The 13995-nt window shown below is 44.5% G+C and overlaps 1 protein-coding gene across 2 annotated transcripts in view; it reads right to left on the reverse strand.

Moving 5' to 3' along the window:
• The window catches only part of ADGRD1 (adhesion G protein-coupled receptor D1), a 286097-nt gene that overhangs the window by 47601 nt on the left and 224501 nt on the right, over window positions 1–13995 (reverse strand). For both annotated transcript variants that reach the window (XM_053368984.1, XM_053368983.1), the window contains one exon: window positions 13519–13585. In XM_053368984.1, the coding sequence (XP_053224959.1) occupies window positions 13519–13585 (67 nt within the window). The remainder of the gene's footprint in view (window positions 1–13518; window positions 13586–13995) is intronic.

A 13995-nucleotide genomic window follows, 5' to 3' on the forward strand; every position in this document is an offset into this window, starting at 1 on the left:
ATGGCCCTCCAGATGATTTGGCCTACAACTCCCATGATCCCTAGCTAACAGGACCAGTGGTCAGGGATGATGGGAATTGTAGTCCAAAACATCTGGAGGGCTGCAGGTTGGGGGTGCCTGTCCTAAACTGGTTAGGATTCAGCTCTCTTCATCCATGCTCTCTTTCCATCACCCCATTTTATACATGACTGGGAGGGGAAAGATGGGGAGCCTGTGGCCCTCCAAATGTTGCTGGAATGGAACTGGCATCATCCTAGGCTATTGGCCAAAATATGCTGGCTAGGGATGATTTGTAATGGTGTCCAACAACGTTTGGAGGGCACAACATTGGCTACCCCTGGTCTGGCACTACGTCCAAATTCTCCCAACAACAGGCAAATGTTTGTGACACAGCCCCAAATATAAAAAATGTTTTGCAAGAAAAGAAGTTGAACAGACTAGCCTTTAAGGCAGATAAAGTAAATAATGGTGTTCATACCTTGCTTGTGTAAACGGATTAGATATGAATAGTTTTTATTAATGTTTTTGCTGTCTGGAACAAAGAATCCATTCCTCTTACGTTATGGAATAAAACTGAGAAAGACGCAGCATCTCATCCCACCAATGGTCTTTTCCCTCCCTCCATATCTCAGTATCTTATGTAAATACCTTGTCAACAGTTTGAATTGGAGAAAATTGGTGGCTGATGAAGCACTCATTACATATATATATATAAACAAACTTCTCCAAATACTGTAACCATAATACCAAGAAAGAATTACGCTCTAATTGTGTAGATGTGAGCACAAACAGCACTCTTGTGTATATACCGGTGTTTGAGCGAGAAGAAATAAACATTTGGATTTGGGAGCTGTATGTCGAACCAATTGCTATCTTTCTAAGCGACGCTTTGTGTGGCTGCTGCTATTCCTGTGGTATAATTACACATGAATTCAGGATTGTTGGCTCAGCTCACTAGGCGCCGGCAGCCAAGGCTGTAGTTTACTCCTATCAAAAACAATATCGCTAATAAAACCAGTCCTGGTTTCACGTAAGTTGCAGGCTTTGTCAAGCAAAACCATTTAGTAAATGTATGAGGCCAGGTTCTCGGAGGCACTGAAATACACTGAAAGGCATATTATGTACACACGAAGCCATCATTTACTAAGGAACCCCCGGGGGCACAATGGGTCAGTGTGTCAACGAGAAGGTTTGGGGTTCAAGCCCACCCTGAGGTGGCTGTGGACAGGATGCCTTGACAATTCTATGACTCTGTGAAATCAGTGGTCCATGGAATCCAGGGCTGTCCACTCTGACTTGCAATAGCCCTGTGGCCCAAGATCTTTTTAGTTGGGAAGGATTGCACATGGGAGATCATGCGAGCAAACGTTATGCTCTACTTCTGAAGTGTGGTTCCATGCAACACCTGGAGCTGTTTTGAGTCAAGCCATGGGTAGATTTAGCAAAGCACTGTCTGTCCCAGCTGCCAAAAGCTCTCCAAGGTTCCAAGCAGATGTTTTCCCAATCTTGTCACATGAACCTAGTGCCCTTCAGTTGCTTTGAATTTCAATGAGCCCCAACAACTATGACCATCACTCAAGATGATGGGAAATGTAATCCAAAATATCTGGAGGGCATCAAGTCGGAGAAGGCTGATTTAATTGGAGCTAGCCAGAAGACTGAACCTGGGAACATCTGTGTGCAAGCATGTATTTTCCGACTGACCTATAACCTGCCTCCTCTCTATGCTGCTAAGTTCATAGGAATGGTCAGCCAGGGAATGGTGAATCTGTCAAATCCAATTTCTCTCTGCTTATTATTTTTCTACACTTACGTACAGTTCTCCACATCTATTTGCATTAAGAAGAAAAAACCTTCTCGTGAAAATTCAGCAGCATTTTTGTGTGAATTTCTCCTAATGTACAGAGTTTTGCAAAGCAAAACTACTACAATGCATTTTTGCATGTTAAGGTAAAGGTAAAGGGACCCCTGACCATTAGGTCCAGTTGCAGACGACTCTGGGGTTGCGGCGCTTATCTCGCTTTATTGGCCGAGGGAGCCGGTGTACAGCTTCCGGGTCATGTGGCCAGCATGACTAAGCTGCTTCTGGCGAACCAGAGCAGCACACGGAAACGCCGTTTACCTTCCCGCCAGAGCGGTACCTATTTATCTACTTGCACTTTGACGTGCTTTCGAACTGTTAGGTTGGCAGGAGCTGGGACCGAGCAACGGGAGCTCACCTAGTCGCGGGGATTCGAACCGCCGACCTTCTGATCGGCAAGTCCTAGGCTCTGTGGTTTAACCCACAGCACATATTTGGATGCTATTTTCATGGATACATGCATTTTTATGAATACTTTACCCTAGCCAATTTACTAGTGTTGCTGACTTGCATCTAGTAAATAACGAAGTGTCTACTCAGAAGAAAGTCACAGTGAGTTCAGTGGGCCTTACTCCCAGGTAAGGGTTTGTGGGGCTATAGTGTTTTATCTAGGCAGCCAGGGCTCCTCCGGATGACAAGATCTTTTTGCACCAGGTCAGTGAGGACCTTTTGCTTTTTAAAATTCTCCCGTATATACAGAACTCTCTGTGCACCTTTTGTACTATATCTGTAGGTTTTCCCCTCTGTGTCAAATAACTGGGGTCAATAATATATAATACATGGAAGATGGATCTCCCTCAGGAGGTTCTGGTCTCTCCTTCCTTAGATGTTTCTAAGCAGAGGTTGGATGTGTTAGTATTGTAATGTCTCATTCTCACATTGCATAATGTTGCGGGTTACCTTTAATTACTTAATTGATGTATGAGTGTGGCAACTATTTAAATGTCTCTCCTCTCTCTCTGCTCTTCTGCCGAAGAAAAAGAAGATGGATGTGAGAGTCATCTTGCTGTTTTGTTATTTGCTTTATAAATAAAACCTTTGATGTTACTATTCCAACCACAGTTGCTTCTGCTGCATTCTGCTGTAAAGGACTGAGTTTACTATCTGCAAACAGGTTTTTTATGCTCACAGGATGACCATCTGTCATGCCTTTCCTACATTGCCTATGCCTGTTCTAGTGCAACCCCCTGCAAACTCGGCCCTCCAGATGTTTTGGGACTACAACTCCCATCATCCCTGACCACTGGTCCTGTTAGGTAGGGATGATGGGAGTTGTATTCCCAAAACATCTGGAGGGCTGAGTTTGCCCATGCCTGCACTAGAAAGATGACTCTTGGGGTATGTTCCAGCTCCATGAATCTATAGTTTTCTGCTTCAACAATATTTCATTATGTTCCTATCATTTTATGTAGTTGTATTTTGCATAAATTATAAAAATTATAAATGAAACATGTTCTATTTACAAACAAAATATTTAAATAGCTACCTTTCTACTGGTAGGATCAGGGGGAGCGTGGCCATAGCCAGGAGTTTTCTTAGGGTGCAAGCTTTTGTTAGGGGGGCAGAACCTCAGATAATATTTGTACTGATTTTTGCTTATTTGGGGGGGATCTGTCCCCCTTGGCTATGCCCAAGGGGGGCACATAAAGGAAACAAGGTCGGAAGGGGGGCACGGTTGGAAAAAGGTTGGGAAACACTGATCCAGGCTATGCCCTCCAATGCAGGAATCACAGCTGAATAATCCCTGACAGATGGACACCCAACCTCTGTTTAAAGGAAAGAGTCTGTCACCTTCCGCTGTCGAACAGCTATTACCGTACACACATGCCCACACGCAGCCACACACATTCACAGTGCCTGCATTTTTGGAAGAAAGAGATATGTCTTTTAGCAGAAGGCTCCCATTTTACCCGGCCAGCTGCCATGGTAGTAAATTTCCATATGATATATATATATATATGGCAGAATTAAGGACATTCTACTGAAATCTCAGGCATCTGCTTAATGCGTCGTATTAGTAGCATCTGAATAGATTGGAAGCAATTAAGCACTCGGGGCTGGCATAGCAATGCTTTATGGCCCTCGCATATATTTTGCGCTGCTCATTTAGTTGCCTGCTTTCTAAAGGTTCCTGTAAGTTCCACCACTTTTATTTGCTTGTTTCTGAGGGCCAAATTACCGTACTTTTCTGTGTATTGGACACCCCCATGTATAAGACGCCTCCTATTTGGGGGGAGTCATGATTAAGAAGATGGGGGGAGATGGCTCAGAGTTGTTGAGCTTTTTGGGGGGCTGCAAAGGGTTGTTAAGCTTTTTTTTAGGGAACATTGCCGGAAAACGCCTCTCCTCCGTCTCCTCACCGGAAAAAGCTGCCAATCGCCTGCCCAATTGCCGCAGCATCAGCCAATCAACACCAGCCCTTGATGCAGCAACCAATAACATGCCCAATAGCTGCTGACAGCTGCAGCAGCAACCAATCAAGCATAGTTCAGGGGCAGGAGATGCTTGATGGAGCTGGGCATTTGACAAAGCTAATGGAAGAGCCACATGTTTTCTCTCTCTCCCACTTAGGCAACCTGATGGAATGGCTACTCCCAGGTGATGGTTGAGGGGAGAGGAGCCCTGATGGAGCTGGTCCATCACTGCAGAACTGATGAAGTGAAAATACTGTTATCAATTTAATTGCTTTCCCACCCAGCAGGGACCCTTGGCAAGATACATAAGATTGACTTACTTACTTATTTCATGGCCTGAATAGCAAATGTGGGCTTAAACAGACCTCTCTTTGCTATATAAGTGCACTGTGCAAAATACAGGTGTAAATCACAAAGAGGTGGATGGATTCTTCTTAAATAGCACACATGCACAGTGAGAGTAAGGGTCCCTGGGAAGACAAGCAAAGCTGGGGGCCAGATGGGAAGTCTCAAGGTGTGGGTCAGATTGAGCCCTTTGGCTGCTAATTGTATACCCCTATGATTTATCTCTTAGGCTATTAAAAAAACACAACAACATTGTTCCACCAATTCAGTTTTTAAAAGTCTGCATGGAATCTTTTGGCAACTTAGGAAAAATCAAAGGGTGGTATCCAACCAACATGCCTCACTAGTGCAAGACTTTCGACTTGCCCAATGGAACTTCCTCCCTTCTCAAGCCGTACCTCCTAAATCTGTTTTAGGGGTGTCCCCCAACCCTTTGGAAAAGATCTGGAAAGAGCATAGGGGTTGTGCGGGGGGGGGAGGAAGGGAAATTCTGATGCACAAGGGCAAATCTTTACACTGATGCACTAGCTGGAAACCGCCCAAGTGCTAATAGGAAGCCCTGTGGGAAGGAATGCAGTTAATGATTGAGATGGATTTCCCTTCAGTGGTTCGTCATTTTCATCTCTCATCACTCTCAGCTGTGTTGTTCTGACATCTCGCCAAAACTTTTGCCCGCTATATAGGGCAACTGTCCGTCTCAAGAATTTATGAGTTCTCTGACAGGTATAGGGCAAATAAATTCCATGGCGTTCACACTGGGATCATGGCTCCTCATTGGTTTGGTGCAGCCATGGATCAGAATGTGCCAAGCTTTCCCACTCCATGCAGGCCCATCTAGCTCAATTGACAAAAATGTTAGACGGGTGAAAACACAACACCATCTGCTTAACGATTTCCTATGTGACCTCGCGAGACGCCCCAAAGCCACAATAACTCGCAATGGCAAGTGTCACTGTTAATGATGCTGGGGTGGGAGTTAACTATTATTAATTCAACTCCTGCTACCAGAGAGTCCATTAAAAAGTCAAGGCTGGGCAAATCGTTTCAAAGAAGAGACCTGGAAATTAAGTGGAAACAGAAATGAGTCTACATTCCCAGGAGTTTGTTCCATTGATTTTAGTTAGCCTAGTTGTTCTCCAACGTCTGCAGAGGAGGCGGACCAAGGTGATAAAGGGCCTGGAAACCAAGCCTTATGGGGAATGGTTGAGGGAGTTGGGAATGTTCAGCCTGGAGAAGAGAAGACCGAGAGGTGGTATGATAGGTAAAGATAAAGGGACCCCTGACCATTAGGTCCAATTGTGGCCGACTCTGGGGCTACGGCGCTCATCTCGTTTTACTGGCCGAGGGAGCTTCCAGGTCATGTGGCCAGCATGACTAAGCCGCTTCTGGTGAACCAGAGCAGCGCACAGAAATGCCGTTTACCTTCCTGACTGGAGCAGTACCTATTTATCTACTTGCACTTTGACGTGCTTTCGAACTGCTAGGTTGGCAGGAGCAGGGGCTGAGCAATGGGAGCTCACCCAGTCATGGGGATTCAAACTGCCAACCTTCTGACTGGCAAGTCCTAGGCTCTGTGGTTTAACCCGCAGCGCCACCCGCATCCCTCCAGATGGTATGATAGCTGTCTTCAAATATCTGAAGGGCTTTCACATGGAAGACGAAGCGAGCTTATTTTCTGCTGCTCCAAAGGGTGGGATCTGAACCGATGGATTCAAATTACAAGAAAGGAGATTCCGTCTAAACATTAGGAAGAACTTTCTGGTGGTAAGAGCGGTTTGACAGTGGAATGACTTCCTCAGAAGAAGTTGGGTGGCCAGCAGCCAGGGATCCTTTAGCAATGGTCCCTGGATAGCAGGGGGTTGGACTGCATGATCCTTGGAATCCCTTCCAACTCCACAATTCTATGATTCTATAAGAACATAATAGCAGCCTGCTGGATCAGGCCAATGGCCCATCTAGTCCAGAATCCTGTTCTCACAGTAACCACCCAGATGTCTGTAAGAAACCAGCAAACAGGATCTGAGCTCAAGAGCCCTCTCTCCTCCTGTGGTTTCCAGGAACTGATTTTCAGAAGAAGACTGTTTTCGGAGAGCATAGCCATCATGATTAGTAGCCATTGATGGCCATCTCCTCCATGAATTTTTCTAATCATTATTCAAAACAATCTACATAGTAATCGCTGTCTGCTGTTGGAGCAAGGTCCAAAGTTTAGCTGCAGTATGTTTCCAGGTGGAAAAATCTAAATTGGAAACAGAATTGTTAGAATCCAAAACTAAGACTCTGTCAAAAATGTATAACTTGCTGTTGAAATGGAATACTCAGGATGAAATGGTTAAATCGGTAATGATTAAATGGGCACAAGACGTTGGACATAATATTATGTTTGCTGACTGGGAACAGTTGTGGACCACCGGGATTAAATTTACGGCATGTAATGCCTTAAGAGAGAACATTATGAAAATGATATATAGGTGGTACATGACCCCAGTCAAGCTTGCAAAAATCTATCATTTGCCCGATAATAAATGTTGGAAATGTAAGGAAAATGAAATTACATTCTTTCACCTTTGGTGGATGTGTCCCAGGATTAAGGCTTTCTGGGAAATGATATATAACGAATTGAAAAAGGTATTTAAATACACCTTCTTGAAGAAGCCAGAGGCCTTTCTCTTGGGCATGGCTGGCCAAGTGGTGCCAAAGAAAGACAGAACTTTTTTTATGTATGCTACAACAGCAGCAAGAATACTCATCACAAAGTATTGGAAGACGCAGGATCTACCCACTCTGGAAGAATGGCAGATGAAACTGATCGACTGTATGGGATTGGCAGAAATGACGAGCAGAATCCGTGACCAGGGAGAAGAGTCGGCAGAAGAAGATTGGAAAAAATTTAAGGACTACTTACAGAAATATTGCAAAATTAAGGAATGTTAAATGATGTTGGATTGAAATTGTGTGGTTTCTAGCTGTAATGATATAAAGGAACATGGATGAAAAAAAAAGGAAAATAAGGTGATATTATAAGCTGTAATGCTTTAAGTTAGGGATTTGCTGAATAAATAACCTGAAATGGAATACAAGAAGGGGAGGTATGAGGAGGTCAGAGAAATTTGTTATTGTAAAGTATTTTGAACTATATGGTTTTTTTTGTTTGTTTTTTGTTTTGTTTTTTTTTGTATAAAAAATTGGAAACTTTAATAAATATCTTTTAAAAACAACAACAAAGTTTAGCTGCAGTATGTGCTGCTTGAAAATGTACTTTCTTTTATCTGTCCCAAACTTTCCAACATTCAGCAATTCATTCATCCTGATGGTATAAGCAATTTCAGGGGCGAGGAAACGTTGGCCATCCGGGTGTATTTGGATTCCAACTGCCTTCAGCCCCTGCTAGCATGGCCAATGGTCAGGAATGATGTGAGTTGTAGTCCAGTAGCATCTGGAGAGACAAAGGAGGATCTCCATTCCTTAGCTCAGGGCTGTCCAACCTCTCAGGCCAAGCTGGCTGCAAGAGTACTTCAGCCTGGAATTCCACACACTGCCTTGCCATGCAGGGTGTGTGTGGCCAAAATTACACACACACACACACACACACACACACACACTGAAATTACACACACACACACACACACAAAGCTGAGAAAGTACCAGCTAGGTTTTGGGAAGCAGGCAGATGTTCCAATTCTGGAATTAATGTTAAAAATTCTCCCAAGTTAACCTGAAAGTGAGGGACACAGGATGGGTGTGTCTGTGGGTGTTAAATGGGGAATATCCGCTCACCCCGACCCTCCACTCAGGGTTCTGCAACACTGTCAGTGACCTGATCCTCCTGGAAAAGCATCCAGTTCAGCCCCATGAATCATTTGCTTTCACGGGGTCCAGATATATTCAATAAAACATCAGGGCTCACAGGCTTAATTTACAACTCTCAGTCTAGCAGAGTCAGTGTTTGCACTGCCTTTGCTTGCTTTGCAATCAATAACATTTTGGGGCATTAGCCTTAAGGAATGTTGCTAATTGCCTCAAATTCTCTGCAGAGAAGGTTAAGCAAGATGGAGAAAGTACAGACTCAATTAAATGACATCAGAATATTGGATTTTTTTTTAAAAAAAATAATTCACTCCATTATTCATCGGCAGTTACGCCACTTTAGAAGCTTCTGCAAATATACAAAATAAAAGGAAGAGCAAGAGGCCATGCAGGAGCCAAGTGAAAGACAAGTTATTGAGATGAGAAGATAGAAGTCCAGAAGACCCGCTGGTCTGTGAGCTAAATTAGGACTGGCAGGAGTCCTAATTCAGTCTGCAAATCTGCTTTCCCTAAAATGCACACCCTGCAGTCAAAGATGCAGCTGCAAAGGAACTATCAGGAGTCTTAAAGCACGCTCCCAATTATTCCTTGACAGGCAAGGATTGCTGTCAGAGCTGATCAACCGATGGGCATTGACAGCAAGCTCTGCTGAGACAAAGAACTCTGCAGCTGATCCCTGCCCAAAGTTGGGTTTGCCGGAAGTGCACGTAGCGAAGGGCTTGCTGTAAGCTGATATTTTTTGTTTTGTTTTGTTTATTAATTTTTATTGAATGGTTTTATGTTACAAAAAACAATACAGCCATACTACCACTAAATATGATTAAGAAATAAAAATTGCATACATCGATATTTAGTTTGTTATTTGTTATTTACCGTCTTATTTCCTCCCAAACATTGCATACAACAACACACATATGTGCAGGCACCCACACCCGTGCAGAAAATAATAATAATGAAAGTAAATATTTTTTCCCCTTTTATCTTCCAAAATCTTTTCTTCAACTTTGACTTCCTGTCAAGTCCCTTTGCATATGTTTTATCTTACATTCGAATGTACACAAAACAATAAACCTTTCTATATAATTTTTCTAATACATTCTGAAAACATAATAAATCCTTAATTATAGTCCACCTCCTTTTAGTTCCTTTATCACTCAAATGCTAGCACGGAGTCAAAACTATTATTGTATTTTTGAACATATTTTTCATAAACATCCCATTTTTCCGCTAAGTTTTGCTTTGAGTTTCCTCTGAGTTTCCTAGTCAGCCATCTCCACCAATTCCTGTAATTTGATTTGCCAATCTGTTATTTTTGGAGTGCTGTAAGCTGATATTGTGGCTTGCCTCAGGTGCTGCGCAAGTGTTAAAATTGACTGGGGGGGGGAGCTCACCAGATCACACCAGACTTCACAATGACACCAGGTGATTTACAGGTGAGCAGTAGGGGAGTGGAAGGAGCTGTGGGGAGATCAGGAGGAGGAGAAGGAGCTCTAGGGTTGGCTGGGTACAAGGCGTTATGGGGAATAGCAGGAGCTGGGGGTGAGCTGTAAAGGGTAGGGAATAGAGAAAAGGGCGAGGGGTTAGGTGGGGTTGGTGCGCAATGAGAACAGGGGCAGCACTGAGAATTGCATGCTACATTTCTGCTTTCTTATTTGAAAATCAACAAGCCCCTTGGAAGTTACGGAAAACGGAGGTGTAAATTCTCGATCAATATGTTTATCCTTCCATTTGCCGGTAAGCCCCACAGCCATCTCCTCTTATCACAGGAGGTACAGCAGCCTGATCAATAATAAAACATCACCAGAGGGGATTGCTGCACAGAGCCACGCGGAGGAGCGAGCTCCCTCTTAATCCCTGGCAAAAAAATAAAATAAAACACCCATCCTTTGCAACCTCCTTGAGCAATTCAAGTGATTAAGCAACGATTCCCTGTAATTTAATGCACGGGTATAATTAAAGCGCTGTAATACATTCACGTATCAGTAACTCAGTCATGAACCTGCAACTCCCATCTAGAAAGATTAAATTCATTACAGCCGACAGATGCACCCTGAGCAGCCATCTGAACCTAACAGACCTGCTTTAACTACCCTCCTTTGATCAAGTGTTAAAAGGCTGCGGGAGCATCAAAGTACACTTCCAGAACTGGGAAGCAGAGTTTGAATCTCTTCCCATTGTTAAAAAGAAGAAGAAGAAAGAAGCTGTTTAAAAATGTAACAGGGGAGGATGATGTGTGCATAACAGCTGCTCAGTCAGGAGAGCCAGTGTGGTGCAGTGGTTAAGAGCGATAGACTTGTAATCTGGTGAACCGGGTTCGCTTCCCCGCTCCTCCACATGCAGCTGCTGGGTGACCTTGGGCTAGTCACACTTCTTTGAAGTCTCTCAGCCCCACTTACCTCACAGAGTGTTTGTTGTGGGGGAGGAAGGGAAAGGAGAATGTTAGCCGCTTTGAGACTCCTTCGGGTAGTGATAAAGCGGGATATCAAATCCAAACTCCTCCTCAGTCTAGGCCCCAGAATGTAGCTGGGGGAAAGGGATTATGAAATGGGCTACCTGTTCTTGAATTGTGAATCAGTTAAGATCAAATGTGCTCTTGAAAGCAACATATTCCTCTGATTCTGAAAATACGGATTTAGCTGTTTGATTTGGAGATATCGCATTGATTTAGGGGTATAGTGGTCTGAATTAGGGATGGGGAGAATTTTTCTTCTTCTGCATTTTAATGAGGAGCTACCCAATCTGCACTTCTCAAATCAAAATGTGAATGGAAACTCAGCTATGATTCAACATTTGAACTTCTTCTGCAACGCCACTCCCCGGCCCAGTAATGTGTACCAGGTGTGTATATTTTAGGGGGAAGGGTGCATGAAAAGGCATAAATAGGTGAAAAGAGCTTACAGAATGCATTACACTGGGGAAATTTGCTTGCAAAAACATGTGTCAAAACTGCATATTAAAATGTGTTGGGGGGTTGTACCAAAATGCTAACAGATTTTCATAATGATTATTATTATTATTTTAATGCAGATTGCTTCAGGAATGTAGAGAACTGAATTTAAGATTGTAAAAGAAAGAGAGAGAGAGAAGCAAAGGGAAGCAACATTGACAAATTCATCCATCCTTTGTCTGAATGTTCTACTGTTCCCCTTTTGTGATGGCCACTGTTTTATATCACTGTTTTATATTTGGGGTATGACTGGCTAAAACAGGGTGAGGTGAGGCTTGCATGGTTCATTTACTCCTCTCTCATAATTTAAATTCTAGGGAGTCCCCAGAGGATTGGGCCAAAGAAGCATGGTACAGCCTGGAAAGTGACTCGCAGTGCCTAATGGTGCCATATTTTGAAGAGCAAAAAAGACGATTCTATGACGTCCATTCAAAGCTAATACAGTGGTGCCTCGCAAGATGAAATTAATTCGTTCCGCAAGTTTTTTCTTCTTGCGAGTTTTTCGTCTTGCGAAGCACGGTTTCCCATAGGAATGCATTGAAAATCAATTAATGCATTCCTATGGAGACCGCCTTCAGACCAGGTCCGGGGACAGTCTGTCCCCGGACCTCTTCTGAAGGCTGGCAAGCCCTTCTTCAGAAGAGTTCCCCAGGGCTGCCTAGGCTGAGGATAGCAGCCTGCTGCCCGGCGCGAGGGGTGCTCTGCTTCAGAGTGCCCCTCACGCGGGGCAGACATTCGCAGCTTGGGGAGCCCTGCAGGACTTCCCCGCAGGGCTCTCCAAGCTGCGGATAGCAGCCTGCTGCCCCGCACGAGGGGCGCTCTTAAGCAGAGCGCCCCTCGCGCGGGGCAGACATTCGCAGCTTGGGGAGCCCTGCAGGACTTCCCCGCAGGGCTCTCCAAGCTGCGGATAGGAGTAGCTGTTCTGAATGTTGGCGGTGGGGAGGAAAAACCCTCCTCCCACCGCAAGCCCCTGGAACAGAGGAGAAGCGCTGCGCGCCTTCTCCTCTGTTCCCGGACCTCCCACCGCAAGCCTTCAGGACAGGTCCGGGAACAGAGGAGAAGGCGCGCTGCGCTTCCCCGCTGTCCCCAGAGATTTCCCTATGGGCTTTCATCTTGCGAAGCAAGCCCATAGGGAAATTCGTCTTACGAAGCTGCTAAAAATCGGAAAACCCTTTCGACTTGCGGGTTTTTCGTTTAGCGAGGCATTCGTCTTGCGGGGCACCACTGTAAATGCAATTTGTCTCGGATTTTTACCCCTGAAAAAGAGGACATGTCCTGGAAAGAGAGGACACATGGCAACCCTAGCGCTGCAGGCTGATGTCATCCTCACTGGGTTCTCCTAGCCAGTTTCCATCCAGCATATGCAGCATCCAGCCACCATCCAAGTGGCATCCAAGGAGTGCATTCTGACCCCACAACATGCACCACTATTTGCAGGTGGACACTATTCCTGTGTTGTTATGGCCATAAATGTATATAAATATCACTTTTATCACCCTCTATGGCTTGAAGCCATACTGCACCTCGTGACACAGTCCAGGTTGGGTTGGAAGCCTTGTTGAAGCCACTCCAGATTCCCACAGATCTTTTTTTTAAAAAATCCCAGTGCTGAGCTGAACCTTCACAGCAACTTTTTTGACCATTTTGTGATAGGTGGAGGCAAGTCTTTCTCAAAGGGTAAGGTGGGCTGTGTTTTCCTTATTTAAGTTAATGAGGTGACTTTTCAGATCAAACACACCTTAGTAGCCCAGAACTAACTCATAGCAGTGTTTTCCAAAGGTGCCAAGTTCAACTTCACTTTCATGAATGGTCATGTGATGTCTGCAGGCTCAACTACGTCTGCCAGCTACCATCTCTCTGTTTCATAGATTCCTAAAGCTGGAAGGGATCTTGAAGGTCACCTGGTCCAACCTTCCCTGTTCATTGCAGAGTCTGTAATGCATGATACTGTACATCCTTGACAGACAGCTATCCACTCCACCAGCAAAGGAAGGCCTTATAGCAACATCAAAGCCTTTTCAAAGGGTTGTGTTCTAGTTCACATCGACAGGATTTAGCCACAGACTTCAAGCTGCCTTCCTACCCCCCCCCATCAACATCCCTAATATGCACGAATGATAAAAAGAAAAAGGGGGTGTACTTACTACAATTACAAATAGAGCTGGGGCCACAAAAGCCCAGATTGTGCCATTCTTCAGCGAAAGCCAGCAGCTGTAGAGAGAAAACAGAAGGCTTACAAGCTTGTTCAGGACTACGTATTAAAAACGCTAAGAGCTGCATCCAGCATTGTCTTTCCCCTAGTACAAGGGCTCTTGTGCTAGCGGATGGGTGAGTTTTAATGTTGCACAACAGAGGAATCCAACACAACAGCAGAAACTGGCAACACAGCTAGCAGAATCTCAGGCAACAGATTGCACAGCCCATTGCGCAACAAAGCAACCTGCTTATGCAACAACATCCCGCTGCTATAAAACATTTCACTAGGGGACAAGTATACCGCAAAATGACTTTTGACTTAGTACTACACTGGATGCAACTCCAGGTTCTTAATGTTCAGGGCCAGCCCCATCTTAAGCCATACTGAGCCACTTGAGTCTGGTGGTGGAACCTGGGTGGCAGAA

The sequence above is a fragment of the Podarcis raffonei genome, chromosome 16, assembly GCF_027172205.1.
Source record: "Podarcis raffonei isolate rPodRaf1 chromosome 16, rPodRaf1.pri, whole genome shotgun sequence".
Lineage (NCBI taxonomy): Eukaryota > Metazoa > Chordata > Lepidosauria > Squamata > Lacertidae > Podarcis > Podarcis raffonei.